The 14,714-nt window shown below is 40.2% G+C and overlaps 1 protein-coding gene across 1 annotated transcript; it reads right to left on the bottom strand.

The window, feature by feature from the left end:
* Positions 1 to 11,546: 11,546 nt before the first annotated feature.
* On the bottom strand, positions 11,547 to 13,921 carry LOC123087423 (short-chain dehydrogenase TIC 32, chloroplastic-like). The gene is made up of 6 exons (XM_044509427.1): positions 13,538 to 13,921; positions 13,191 to 13,344; positions 13,015 to 13,093; positions 12,654 to 12,738; positions 12,355 to 12,401; positions 11,547 to 11,935 (listed from the first exon to the last, which is right to left on the bottom strand). Exons 1-6 carry the CDS (start codon positions 13,638 to 13,640, stop codon positions 11,867 to 11,869), a joined length of 537 nt encoding a protein of 178 aa, XP_044365362.1. The 5' UTR covers positions 13,641 to 13,921; the 3' UTR covers positions 11,547 to 11,866.
* Positions 13,922 to 14,714: the final 793 nt, after the last annotated feature.

Raw genomic sequence — 14,714 nt, 5'->3', positions numbered from 1 at the left:
CCTATGTATGTGCCAATATAATGAGTCTATTCCACTTTGGTCATGAGTTTGTTGCGGCAAATTAACTAGGAAGGTTGAACATAGTTGGTTTTTCTAAGAAACATGCTCTTGCGCCAAGACCGAAGGGTTTTAAACTAGCACGGATAAAAATATGTGTTCAATGGTCCACGATTTGGGTTTCACTTTTTGACGTGTGTCGTTGACTCGTGTGTGGCAGATTCAATCTTGTGCGATTTCTTGGCTCTAGGAATGGAGAAATAAATTTCGACATGTGAAATGTGTAGATAGAGACGGCTCTTCTAATGATCTTGGTACATAGTATCGTTTGGTTCTCTCGCTCGAAAGCCATTGTGCCGTCCAGTTGTTTTTTCACAGTGTTTCACGATCAATAATAAAAATAATACATGGTCGTGTGCGAAAAAAGATAGCTTCTAGCATCGGACTCCAACTAGGCCGACCTTTTTAACTAAACGGGCCACTATTGGGCTTGTGTAGCCGTTTCATTGGCGCATATCGTTCATTGTATGGGCGATACCTAACACAACATAGAGCTGACGCATGGTTCCGTTGGCAAATAAGAATTTGTCGGAACCCTTTCACGACAAGTCTAGCTTTATAGATAGTAAGACCTGGAGCCATAGTATGATATATGTAGCTTGGTCATGCGTGTGTGGTCAAATAATGCTCGAATGGATGTGTGAGTATCATATATCACTAGTATTAATTAGGCGCAACAGTTAAAAAAAAGAATGCTTGGAGGAGCACTGTAGCAAGAGATATTTTAGCCATAAAGCATAGGTCTATATTAACAGACAAGTCTTATAAGCCGGATAAGTGATTTGAAATATACGTCCGGCAACTGAAATCAAAGCCGAACATCTAGCAAAAGGCGGGCAATCTCTACAAGGGAGACACAGTTCATTGCATTAGCAGAAGCAGGCATAATACGGAGTGTTAACTAAACACGATAATGGTTGCTATATATAGGCGGTAGGTACTGCCATCGGTATTGCGCCTAGAGACGATGGACGGTGAGGGAGAGGCGGCGCCCTACCTTGCGCTTGAAATGGAAGGTGCAGACGTCACCTTTCTGGATGTTGGCATGGTGGCGAAACCATGAGCAGTTCATCATGACGGTGTCCCTCTTGTCGGTTCCACGGCAAGGAAAGGAGGTTGCATCCGATGTGAGTCTTTGGGGAAGAAAGAAGGAGCGCGACTTGAGTGGATTTTCTCTTCTTTCCTAGCAACTGCAGAGTACCTCGGGCTCCCTCCCGCCCACATGGACAGCGCCATCGAACGCCCATAGTTTCCCTCGTGAAGAGTGTAAAATTATGAATGACTAGTTGTTACACTAGGTGAAGAGTGGGGGCCATAGCCCCCTCCCCCTTCCTGACGACTCATTATATTTTTTTCAAGATTTGTGTATCTCGGAATTCATTATGTGTCCAACAAGATATTACCTGATTTTACTGAGGCAAATCGATGTTGTCCATCTACATCGAGCTGGTGGCCTTAAAAGAGTAATAGGGGGATATCACTCACGGTTCTCGTTCCAGTTCCAGTCCTGCCATACAGAGAGATATCTACCTACATATTATTATATACAACTTGCATAATATACATCGTTGATCCTAGACGAAGGATAGAGAGTCGTTTTTCAGAAGCACAATTGCATTTTTTTCCTTTTCGGGAAACAAAAATATGCTTTCAGCAGAAGCAAATGTTTGTGTTTCTCACCGAAAAACACCTTTTCCCAAATAATATTACTCCTTCTGATCTAAAATAAGTGTCACAATTTTGAAATATGTTTAGTTCGATCCTAGTTCAAACCCACGACACTTATTATCAAAATATTTCATCATTTTTCTAATACATGGTCAACATTTTTTCTATAGAAATTTAGCATTTTTCAAATGCTTGATCAACATTTTTCAAATACGGTTTCAATTGTTTTTCAAATGCTTGGTTAACATTTTTATATGCATGATAAAAAAAATCATAAGTTTGAAATACATGGTCAATATTTTTTCTACATACATTAACATTTTTAAAATACTTGATCAACATTTTTCAAATGCTTAATTAATATTTTTATATAAATGATAAATAAGATCATCATATTTTTAATCCATGGTCAAAAATAATTCTATACACGTTAAAAAAATTCAAATGCTTGATTAATATTTTTAAAATACTTGTTCATAAAAAAATCAAACACTTGATTAACATTTTTTAAATACATGATCAAACAATTTATACACAGTTTTTTTATACATTTTTAGTATCAGTGATAAACATTTACCATTTTTCAAATGATTCATCAACACTTTTCTCAAATGTTTTAAAATTGTGTTTTTGTAACATATATATTTAGAATATTTTAATGTACAAACAAAAATTTAAAAATAAAGGAATAAACGAAACAGAAAACCTAAAAGAAAACAGAAAAAGGAGGCTGTGGCCTCACTCTGCTGGGCCGGCCCATCTCGCTCCCATTCCGAAAGGGTTTATCCCCTGTCGCTGAATGCAAGACATAGGGCGCCCGCGCGCGCACACACACACACATTAAATATTGTCTGTGAAATTTCAAAAATGTTGGTATCATTAAATATTGGCTGTGACATTTCAAAAATGTTTGAACTGTTTAAAAAAATGTTAATGACATGTAAAAAAATGTTTATGTAATGTAAACAATATTATTGGTATTGAAAAATGTTTATCCCTTTTAAAAGTTATGAATTGTATACTGGGTGAAGACGGAAGCTGAGATTACGCAGATTAATTCCTTGTGTTTTCCGTCCCTTATCAGGGTGCGCACAAGTGTCAAGATAGCCAAGAACACCAGCCTTTCTCTTCACAGTTTGATCCTTAGACAAATAATCTGGACATGAACTTCATGTAGATGTGTATGCGTACAAGTTAATCCTTGCTGCCATCCTTGCAAGCTGCTTTGCAGACTCGACGGAGAGGCAATACTCACGTACGCGAATTAAATCTGACTTGTTCCGTGAATTAGCAATCAATCTATATCTATATCTATACCTACTAATCTATATCTATATCTATACCTACCTATTAATAAAGTAAGGTGCGTTTCGTTAATTTTTCATCCGTTCACCGCTGAAAACAATTTTTTTCTATCCGAGGTGATATTAAATTCATATGCGTTTGTCTGCTAGAAAAAAAGGTTTTTCCAGAGGAATTTCGTACGTGGGCCGCGCGCGGTGGCCCAGCGAAGCTAGCCCACTTATTTTTCTGCCGACACAGCTGAGAAAATTATATTTTCCGCGCAGGGCGACCAATAGTCGGACCTTCGCACAGGACAACCACTAATGGGCTGGCCCGTTTTTCCTTGTTTCTGTGTTATATATATTTTTTTATTCTCCTTCCCCTATTGCTTTTTTACTTCCAAGTTTCTTTTTCTTATAATTTATTTCATAAATTCAAAATTCTCAAAAAACGTTTAGAATTTCAGAAAAAATCAAATTATATAAAATGTTTAGAATTCCAATTTTTTTCTATTTTCAAAAATATTCCGGACTTGAATTTGTTTTCCATTTTTTTATATTTTATTGTTTTTCAAAAAAATTCAATATTTCTAAAAAGAAAATGGCAATTTAGAAAATGCTTCAAATTCGAAAAATATTCTAGTTTGAGTGAAATTTTCACAAGTCAAAATAATGTTAAAAGATACACATTTTCGAAAAATGTTATGAATTTTCAATGCTTGTTCACGTTCTAAAAAATTGTTCACGAATTCAAATAATGTTCATATTTTCACAAGAATATTGGTGTTTTCAGAAAGTGTTTGTGAATTTTAAAAGATATTGCGGTGTCAAATTTTGTTCACGATTTTCTTAAAGTGTAGATAGTTTTCAGAAAACTATTCAAGATTTAAAAAATGCATCATATTTCCTACAATATTCAGAAACTTCATACCTTAAAATATTGTCGATTGAAAAGAAAAGTAGATTAAATAACTCATGGGCCTTCTCTAGCGTACGATGATGACGTAACAAAACTCTTTACTGCACCGGGCCAATGAATGAAAAAATAGCGGATTTATTATTTCACACCCGGCAAAACGAAGAAGCTAAATGTTTATTTTTGTGTGTGCACAGGGTTTTGCTTGCACATATAATTCTCACTGACTTTAAATGCATACTAATTTCTCTCCCGTCACAACGCACGGACATATGTGCTAGTCATAACTTATATCAATTGCCATCCCTGGTTTCCTTGGCCTTTCCGGTTTGTTTCCTCTGTAGAAGTAAAGAACATGATTTGTCTTTTCCAAACCGTAAAAATTGTGTTGGGACCAACCACTTGTGCGGTGAAAAATTGAAGAAGATCCACGGGCAAGATCCCAATTCCTCATGCAAGTAATACTAGTAGGAGGAGCTAGCTGACTCGATTTGGCAATTGGCGTGAACATCCAAGTAGCACCGTGTGTACAAAGAACAACAATAAACAAGCTTTCCTCAATCTAAGCGATAGATCGCATGAACATGCTTTTTTCTTTCCTCAATCCACGTGCAAGATAAATAAAAGAAGCATGGGGAGAGTTGGCCTTAGCATGCACGAAATATGAGCCTGATCAAAATTGGCCTTCCCGTAGCAATAGCAATTGGTCTGATGGCCTCGTGAACATGACTTCCCCGGGACTGGGACCTTGGATGCTTTCTCTGATGAATTTTACACGGCCACTCCGTTCCGTTGGATTTCCTTGCATGTTGGACGTCCACCGACGCGCAAGCCTCAAGGGAAGGACGTCCACCGATGGCTATGCTGGAATAATTAGGCGGAAACTAAAGATCTCTAATGATCCCTAGTGTTGATATGATTATTCATCCCTTGACTAAGCCTCCTAGTCAGGAGGTATTTGGCAAGCATGTTAATGCTATGGGTTTACGAATATTTGAATGATCGTTTGGGACAAGTGGAAGATGTTAGAATTATGTGTCCTGCAACTATATTCAAATTACTAGAAATTACTAATATTCGGAATACCTCATTATGAAATTTATATATACATGTACTTATGCATGGAATTATTTTACATGATTATCATGAAATTATTACTTGCTGGAACGTAGTTAAGTTTTACATACTTAAGGAAGCTGGTCGACTATCAGTGGAATACAATATACTATTCATATTGGAAAGACTACCCGGATACACTGATGATTGGAAATAGCTAGATCGTATAATTAGATTACAGCCCTAATATTGATCTACATAATTAGAAGAATTTACACTCTATTATGATGCGTTGCTCACAAGCGCGTGCTCCGGGGACAAAATGGGTAGAATCCGTTAAACAGACAAATATGATCGTGGTTGGTAATTTAATCTGGACTCTATCCCGGAAACTAGTGGAAAAGACTAGGAATCTTATATCTATATAAGAGGTGAACTCTTTGAAAAGACAATATAAGAAGGTCCCTACCCTCTAGCCTTAGATATGCGAATTGTGAGCGGCACCACGAATAAGCGCAGAGGAATAGGGGTAGACTAAAACCCTAAATTCTAACAGCCATGTGCATATCTGATCCGATCCATCAGGCCAAAACTGAAGTTGCCACCTCCCTCCCTTTAATCCACAACAGAAAGTAAGTAAAATTGCAAGTTCATATGCAAAAAGAGACCATTTTTCTTGCTATCCCTTTTTAGATGCCAAATCCAAAAAATATGCAAAACTTGCCACCTGAGAGAAATGACCTAGTAAAAAGAGTACAAACACACTGCTCAGTAGAATGATCACGTGGAACCTGCTCCCCTTACATGTGGCTCCTTCGGGCCTAAACATGGACCAAAAGTTGCAGCCAGCCGGGTCTTGAAATCGAGACCTCTTAGCTCCGATACCATGTAGAAGTGGATGCTCTAGCCAATGCAACCAAAAGACCTAAGTGATGAAAAAGACTAGGCAATATATTATACGTCAACAGCGAGCAAAAGCTTCTCACAATTAAGCCTGCAGGGAGTGTCCCGACTTACCGAGATGTTCGTGTATTTTCTTTCTTGCTAGGGATATCTGCGTTGCGTGAGTGCTTTGCTTCTGAAATCTTTTTTTTAAGCATCAGTATAGACACAAGCGCTCAGCTTTGCTTCTGGAATTGGTTCGTGGGCCGGCGGGAATCCTAGGGCGGGGAACCGACCGGTAGGATCGACCACCGTTGGACGTATACGTACGTCCGTCCGGATCGATGCTTCCACCCGTCCCCAGGACTCAGTCATGCCATGCACTCGCACCACTCCAAACAACATGCATGCAACGTACACAAAGGGTACGTCGAAGCATCCAAGGTCAATCATGAACGCATGCATGCACGGTCAGCTCAGCTCTCAAACGGCTCGCTAGCTACATGCATGCATATGGGTACGGGTATCCAATGAAACGCTTCTTTGGTATGCATTCCTGCACGGTGCACCGACACCTGCGTTCGTAGCTAGCTTAAATTCAGCTGGAGTACGTAGCTAGTTTGCTTGCACTAGTTGTAGGTAGCACTCCACCGAGCTAGCTAGCAAAGCCATGGCGGCGTTACCACCGCCACTCCTCACGATCCCTGTCGACAAGCCCGCAGCCCCGGCCACGCAGCACAAGACCGACGACGGCTACCACACGCCCACCTCGCCGCCGTCTCAAGCCAAGATGATCTGCCCGCCGGCGCCGAGGAAGATGAAGCCACGCAAGAGGAGGAGGAGGAGGCAGCTGCTTGAGATGCCGCCGGAGGCCATCTCCTTCTCCGAGGAGGAGCTGGACGCGGTGTTCAGGGAGAGGACCACACCAGCGGCAGCAGTAGATCCTGCTCCTCCTCCTCCTCCTTCTTTCTCTTATTCTGGCAGTGCTGAAAGCGAAACGTCGACCACCAACGGCGGCAGCTGCAGCAAGAAGAGGAAGCGATAGATCAACTACGTACCGGTATATTATATATTGTAGCTAATGGAGTATATTTCTACCCCAGCTCCACTGATCTCTAGATAAAATACAGACCTTGAGTACCACCGTCCCGTCACAGGAGTTCAGGCCAGCTAGTGTTTTGTCTTGCTCTTAAATGAGTCAATTTGTACGAGTACAAAATTACATATATATCCCACACTAATTTGTATTCCCTGTGTCCCAAAATACAACTTTGTACTAAATCACCGACACTTATTTTGGGACCTAGGGAGTTCTACATATCATTGGGTTCTCCGGAAAGGCATTGTGTCGCTTGGTTTTGCCACGCACATTGTTTGTTTACATGTTTAGACGTTTAAGGTGGCTGTTGTGATGGTGCCAGAGGCAGGTGACGGGCGTTGCTATCAAGCTCAGAGATGTTCTGCTATCTTTTCAGTTTTGTCATGTCGGTTCTTACGTGACTTATACTTTGTTCTTTATGATATGAATGAGACGCGTATTACCATGCAAAAAAAAACTTTCAGACATGTGATATATAAGGCCTCTTCCAATGCAAAGTTGTTTAGATGAGGTGGTAAATGCATTGAATAGCTTAGCAACTCAACTCCCCAATGCATAGGTGCTTAACTTGTTGTTGTTAAGCTCATTTTATTTAATAAGTTAGCACCTAAAGTCTTTCATGCATTGGTCAAGTTGTTTCATTTAAGTGGTTTGCCTAAATTCACGTGCTTCCCATTGGTTCTTCGTGGGATCACCAAAGTGCTCTCTCTCCTCCTTAATTGTTGTGCCATGTCTTTTTTCACCACACACGACCTAGGATCGAAATGATCGAAAGAGAAAATTTGTTCACCTCGACGAGGCGAAGAAAACTGATGTTGAACGTTTTTTTCATCTGAGATAATCTTTAGGGTCGAATCACTAATGCCAAAATAGTGATAACTCGCACCATGTATCAGGCATGGGTGTATATGGGTGTGTGGTGTTGGGTGCCATATCTTTGTCATGGTCGGGCCGCATTGTGTTGGCTATAACTTTTTCATACGGCCTCAGATTGACATGATTCAAAAAGAAAATTCGTTTGCCTTGACGAGATGAATAATTTTCATGTAGAGCACCTTTTCATGTGAGGTCGTTATGGTTGCATAATCGGATGAACAGTACACCAACTTTCAGCACTCAGAGCACAATTCTGGCCCCCGAGACGAGCTCGGATGGAGATGACCCAAATATCAACATTGTTCATTTCGACAAAACGAAAACTTTTCATGTTGGGTACTTTAATTTTGAGGCGATCTCAATTGTGGTTTTTGCCATGCCAAAATCTGGTGTCAACACTCAGCAAAGTACAATTTGTTGGTACTGTCTTAGCAACATACTGAGTAACTACAATACAGATGAAAGAATAGTTTATCGGACCCAAGCAAGGGTTTGTGTTGAACATGCATAAGACATGGAACATTGGTCCGTCGTCAGTACATCTTTACGATATAGTGAGCACCACCCAAAAAATTGTGGCAGTGATGTTTTTCATGTGTGAGCAAGATATCGAGCAAAGTGTTATTTCTTGGTGTGGCCAACCCTAGTGGTCGAGCAAGGAGGACGAAGCCATAGTACATTTGGATTCAATGGTGCAACAATAGTTCAAGCTTGATTAGCATCGATATAGAGGAGAAAATATCCAGAGAAGTTTGAGAGGAATATAAGATTTATGTATTTGTGTTTGAGATGGCATGTGAATATTTTGATGTCTTGAGAAGAACATAAGACGAGTTAAGAAGTAGCAACAAGAACAGTATATTGTATATGTTACGTTTTGTTTTGGTTTGGTTCAGTTTCCATGCTTTGATAATGTCTCATGTTTAGTGAAATAATTTCCTCCATAAACTCCTTCTAATTTGAACAATCCAGTAGTTGATTATGTAGGAGAGTTTTGTCTAATATACTTGTTCTGTAACACTGTTTATTTGACCACTGGCCTGAGTCAAACATTCTTCATTTGTCATCGCACACACACTCTAGAGCATATTCCATTGAATCTAGCCTCATGGAAAATACATTTGTTTATGTTACGACGTTGGCATGCACTAATCCTATAGAAAATTCCTCCATTTTTTCCATGGTGCAACTAAAGAACTCGTTTTTTGATTCTTGTAGGATTCATTATGACACGCCATCTCAATCCTATGTTTTCTTCTTTACCGTCCCAGGACCAAATAGACCAGCTATTGAACCACATGATCAAACAATAAAGGCCTTTTCTATGAAAACCAAATAAAAGAGCAATGGCAATTACTTGAGGGCCCTAATAGATATTTTATGCACTCTATGCTTCCTATTTATTTACGGTCAAGATAAAAAAATCATACACTATAGAGGCATATATATCAAGATTTTTTTTAGACACATACGCTCTAGAGCTCTCTATTAATATGGCTCCCTATTAATATATTTAAAGATGCCAAAACAATTGCAAATGTATAAAAACACAATTAACATATGTATATATATATATATATAATGGTACATACTAATTCACATCTAAGAAAGATTTAGTGCAACCAATATTTTCTTACGAAGCTTATAAATATAATTTTATGAAACAAAAACATATTTTTTGCTGAAAAAACACAATTTTAATTTAGGGAAGTATACTTCTTTTAATGTTTCGAAGATAGTAACCACGGACGCCTAATAGGGAAGTAAAAACAGATGTCGAAATTGTGACCTATGTCATTGTCTTTAAAATTCTAATAGCACGATCATATGGTAAATTATGCTGAATATAATACAATTTTTAAGAATAAAAATTTTATGTTCATAAATAAATCAAAATAATTAAAAAAAATTAGTATAAATAGCCAACAAAAACTAGAGAGTTCTCTCACAAAGAACAGATAATAGAGAGATATCATATAGCGAAAGATAAAGAACTGTTTGATTAATAAGTAACATAAATTATGAGGTACCAAAAGATATGTCAATGATTATCACTGAGTGTAATTTCATTCGTGATACATTTTATACCAGGCTTCATGCGGTCTGGCAAGTCCGGTCCTTAACCGAGCCTCGCTTTGGACCAGTCGGACCCAACTGTCCAGTGGTTCCTTTTTTGAAGATCGGTCTGACAGCACCCCAGCTCGGTGAGGACCAAGATGACCAAAATGATAGCTGTTGTTTTGGATTTTAAGCATAAGTGGAAGGTAGTTAAAGAATCAGAGTAACAAACAGCTTTGATTGATTTCTTGGGAGCAGAACATGCATGTTAGCCGAAAGCTCATGTACGAAGACTGGTTGAGCTGTTTGCTCGATCCTTTTTCATACAACCTGGTTATTTTTAAAGGGCAACTGCTATAAGGTGCCAGTGGTCGATGCTAGGATTTTATTTCGTGATACCAGTTACGTTAGTTATTCCGAGCGCCCGGTGACGCATCGATGTCAATAGATGCATTGAGCGCTTGCTCGATTCCTGGGCACATGAGTAAAGAAATGGGGAGTCAGGACTACTTATTTAGAGCCCATGATTATTGTCGAGCATTGGAGGACAATGCGCTTAGTTGTCTTTATAATTTTTTGACGTTTTTTTACTATAAGCAACTGCACAAGAGTCTAGCATTGTAAATGCTTGAATTTTTCTATAAATATGAGACCATCATAGGGCATTTCTACAGCAGATGGACGAGAAGTTGCATGGGTGGGCAAGAAGTTTGTCCAAAGGGGCTTTTTCAATCCAATGCAATTGGAGAAATGTCTTCTGCTAAGCCGCCGAGCAGGGAGGGGCACTTGTTATCAGATGTGGAGATATGGCTACAACGGACGCTCAAGAAGAAAACCCTTGGCCTAGCCTCTTTGCACAGGACGATCTTGTGCCAAAACTCTCGTCTGCTATGGCTACGGGATGTCGATGCGAGCACTTCCTTCTTCCACTTGCATGCTCCTCGAAACAGGCTCCCGCCCCGCTTTATAAATAAAGCAAAAACACCAAGAATACATGGCGGAACAATACAATGTGGTGAGGAGGTCCTCTGAGACAGCAGATCCTAGATAACATGCCAACATAACCGCTCACGACTAAGCTGCCGACACACTAGCACAGGACTAACAGATTACAATGCCATGACACGGCCTAGGTCCCCTAGCTAGCCTCCACGACAGCGCCCTCAAGAGGGGAACGCGAGCACCGCCGCTGCCGAGCCCGAGGTGGATAAAGGTTTTCACCTGGAAACTGTGACACGAAGAGAAGAACACATCGATGTCTTCCACTTGCATGCTAGCGACGATGGAATCACGTGCTCAAGCTGCATGACGGCACGGTAAAGGCCTCCTCTCAAGAGGCCATGGATGAGTTGGCAGTCTCCTATTTCATGGGCATGTTGGGGATTCCGGTCCAAAGCACACACTCCATTTAACATTGACCACATCGAATTTTCGGCAATCTATCCCATGCCATTGGAGTTCCCTTTCTCTGAGAAGGATATTTGGGAGGTGGTTCATGGGTTGCTGCCCGATAGGGCACCGGGGATTGACTGCTTCTCGGCTAGGTTCTATCAGGTTTGGTGGTCCACGATTAAAGTGGTGGTAATGCATGTTGTGCGCGCCTTCAACAATGCAGACGGCATGGGTTTTGAATGCATGAATGAGGCTTTCAACACTCGCGTCCCCAAGTGCGACGGAGCTACGTACGGATATCCAGGATTATCATCCTATGAGTTTAATCCACAGCTTTGCCAAAATTCTTGCCAAGGCGAGGTCCTCATACATAGCTTTCCCCTTTTTGGCTGCCAAATTTGATTGCGCGCGCCTAATTAAAGTGCCTTCGTTGGGGGACGATCGATCATGGACAACTTCATGCTTGTGCAAGCATCTATCATACCATTGCACCGCCACCGGGTAAAAGCGCTAATCCTCAAGGTAGACATGGCAAAGGCTTCCGACTCAGATCTCCTGGACATTCCTCTTTGAAGTTCTTCAAAGACACTTGCCCGACACCCCCTTGGCATCCGGGTGCAGCGCCACGTAGCACTGCGTCGCAGCCCCCTGTTCCAATTCCCAAATCCAAACCAAAACCAAAATCAGAATCAAATAACTCATACAACATCGGTAAACCTAGGAGGACAAGACCCACAAAATCATACTGTATCAAATTATGTATGTCTTTAGTGTGCGTGTGTGCGCTCGGAAACCAAAGAAAGAAAGATCCATATGCCATTTCCAGCCAAGTCAGACCCACCTGGCTGGATGGATGGCCACATGGCCCAAGCCGGCGAGTGACACGGTAGCATAGCGACTCAATCAACGGTTGACAAGGCCATTACCATAACACGGACCGCTACAAACATTTACTGCCTTTTCTTTTCTTTTGTCTCCTTTTTTTAAACAAGATGTAGTCTCTGTACGCACTACTGTAAAATGGACACACAACCCTGCCAAGACTGAACACAGCGAAAAAACTGTACCTGTTTAGCGTTCTTCAGCACCAGTTTACCAAGCGTCCGATGCAGAACTGCATACCACAAAAAAATAAATGAAGATGATATCAATCAAAACAAGCCCATGGCTTGACCATGGATATCTGATTTTTTATCTTAACCAACAAATCAAAATCATCATCATTTTAGTTTCACAGCTAACGGCTATTTGCATCGTTTCGACTGTTGTCTGACACCCCTTATGGTCTACTGTGTTTTCTGTTCTTTTTCGGTTCCATTCGTTATTCAAATCTCAAAGCCATAAGCGTGAATCAAGGCATGTTTACCATCTATGATGCTGTGGTGGCGAAGAAGGTTCGTGATGATAACTCCAGGATGGAGAGAATTCGCAGTCATGTTCACACCCTCTTCCTGTTCGACAAAATATTGAATCATGATTTGAGATACTTGGGCTCAAGCTATCAGTTCAGCTCATAGTGATAAAGAACTGAAAGCAGACAAAAGCAGTTAAGAGCATCAGTTCAGCTCTCAGACAACTGGTTTGGATGCAGTGAAACAAATAAACCATGCAGTCCTGTTAGGATAAACACGGACATAGAGCATGCTGGACCTAACAAACTCATCAAAATAATAAGAAAGACATGGTGTGATGTAACAACCACAAAATTTTAACCGAATGAGGCATACCTTAAATCTCCTGGCAAGTTCATTAGCGTGTAAAATGTTGGCAAGCTTTGACTGCCCATATGCTGCGATGGTGCTATACCTGCACGACGCAAGGTTGAAACAGCAACTGACTCTCGTTTGTCTTGAAATAAAGTAAATGGTACGGGGAAAACATAAGAATGACTGAAATTACATACTCTTCCTCATCATTCAGTTTGGCAAAACGGATGCCTTCCTTGTATGCAAACCTGTGCCCCTCTGACGAAACATTAACAATTCTTCCTTCCACGTTTGATTCACGAGATGTCTTCTTCATGGTCTCCAGCAGAAGATGTGTCAAAAGAAAATGCCCTGAATATTATGACACGAGAGTTAGGTGAAACAGAAATGAACTAGAAGGGTCAGGTGAAGTAGAAATTGCAAGCTTGCAACTGTCTGCAAACTTGTTTAAATGAAGTGTTTCTGTATCAGGGTATGTTAACTGGGTTCATCAGCTAGTCAAGTCGATGGGATGGGAGTTTGTTTGGTAATCATGCATACCGACCGATATGGTTAGTTGCAAACTGCATCTCGATGCCATCCTTTGAGAGGGTGAAAGGAGTCGCCATTACGCCTGCGTTGTTGCTGCCAGCCAGAGAAAGCATCATGTATGTAATCCAGGTGAGTTGTTAGAGCATGCTTCAGCAAACGTGCAAGCCAGCAGGTCAGATTATTGAAGGAAGGTACAACCAGTAGCATACGCTTGTATTGAGGATCAAGTGTTGTGGTGCAAGAAGCATCATCGTAAGCAGATATACTTGACTAATACTATGATCTTGTTGTATCCAGGTGACTAGCACTCTAGAGTGAAGATTGCCCCTGAATTGAGGACTGAAGGCATCACCAGAATATCTTTCTTCCACGCTACCCTACACTCACTGATGTACTAGTTGGGTTGCAGGCAGCAGTTACCTACTCCAACCAACATGTTATAGTACAAACAAAACCCAGAAATTAAATTGACTGAAACCTGCTGAAACTATAACATGTTGCAGCCAAACTGATGCATGAGCCATCTCGCTGATTCAGATGTTAATGGCCGACACTCCCTAACTGAACCTGAACCTGCGCATGATTGGGAGTAGAAGCGACAAGTGGGGCTGCCTTACCCACCGGCCCAGCCCTGGTCACACAATTTTTTCCATACAAATTTTCCATCCTATTTCTACCCCATGAAAAAGACTGCTCATTCATTTCTCTCTATATAAAAATGAACTAGACACATCTACTAGTATATTATACACCTATAAATCAAGTGTGCATGCCAACGGGCATGATTGAGAAAATGTTCGCATTTAAAAAAAATGTTCACATATTCAAAAATTGTTCGCAATTCTAAAAACAAATGTTTGGGAAAATGATGTTCATGATTTTTTTTTTAAAAAAATGTATATTTAATTTTTTATAATGAAATTGAACAAAATTTTACCAATTCAAAAACTGTTCATGACTTACAGAATAGTTTACTAATTCACAAATTGTTCATTGTTCAAAAATAATCATGCATTTCAAAAACTTTTCATTAAATAAAAATATGTTCTGAATTTCAAAAATTGTTCAACCAATTTCCAAAAAATGTTTGTCAATTCTAGAAATGTTCGCCTATTCAAGAAAAATGCTTGCAAATCGTATAAAATGTTCATGAATTCATAAAATGTTTATGATTTAAGAAAATGTTCAAA

This window comes from Triticum aestivum, chromosome 4A (genome assembly GCF_018294505.1).
Source record: "Triticum aestivum cultivar Chinese Spring chromosome 4A, IWGSC CS RefSeq v2.1, whole genome shotgun sequence".
Lineage (NCBI taxonomy): Eukaryota > Viridiplantae > Streptophyta > Magnoliopsida > Poales > Poaceae > Triticum > Triticum aestivum.
Note: the sequence above shows the minus strand (reverse complement) of the source record. Positions and strands in the feature narration are given on the sequence as shown.

Excerpts from the sequence above, each read along its gene's own strand:
- LOC123087423 (XM_044509427.1), bottom strand. The coding sequence starts at position 13,640 with ATGATGCTTTCTCTGGCTGGCAGCAACAACGCAGGCGTAATGGCGACT. Across the intron at positions 13,345-13,537 it reads GTTTGCAACTAACCATATCG|GGCATTTTCTTTTGACACAT; the intron begins GTCGGTATGCAT and ends CATAATATTCAG. Across the intron at positions 11,936-12,354 it reads TGCTGAAGAACGCTAAACAG|GGGGCTGCGACGCAGTGCTA; the intron begins GTACAGTTTTTT and ends GAATTGGAACAG.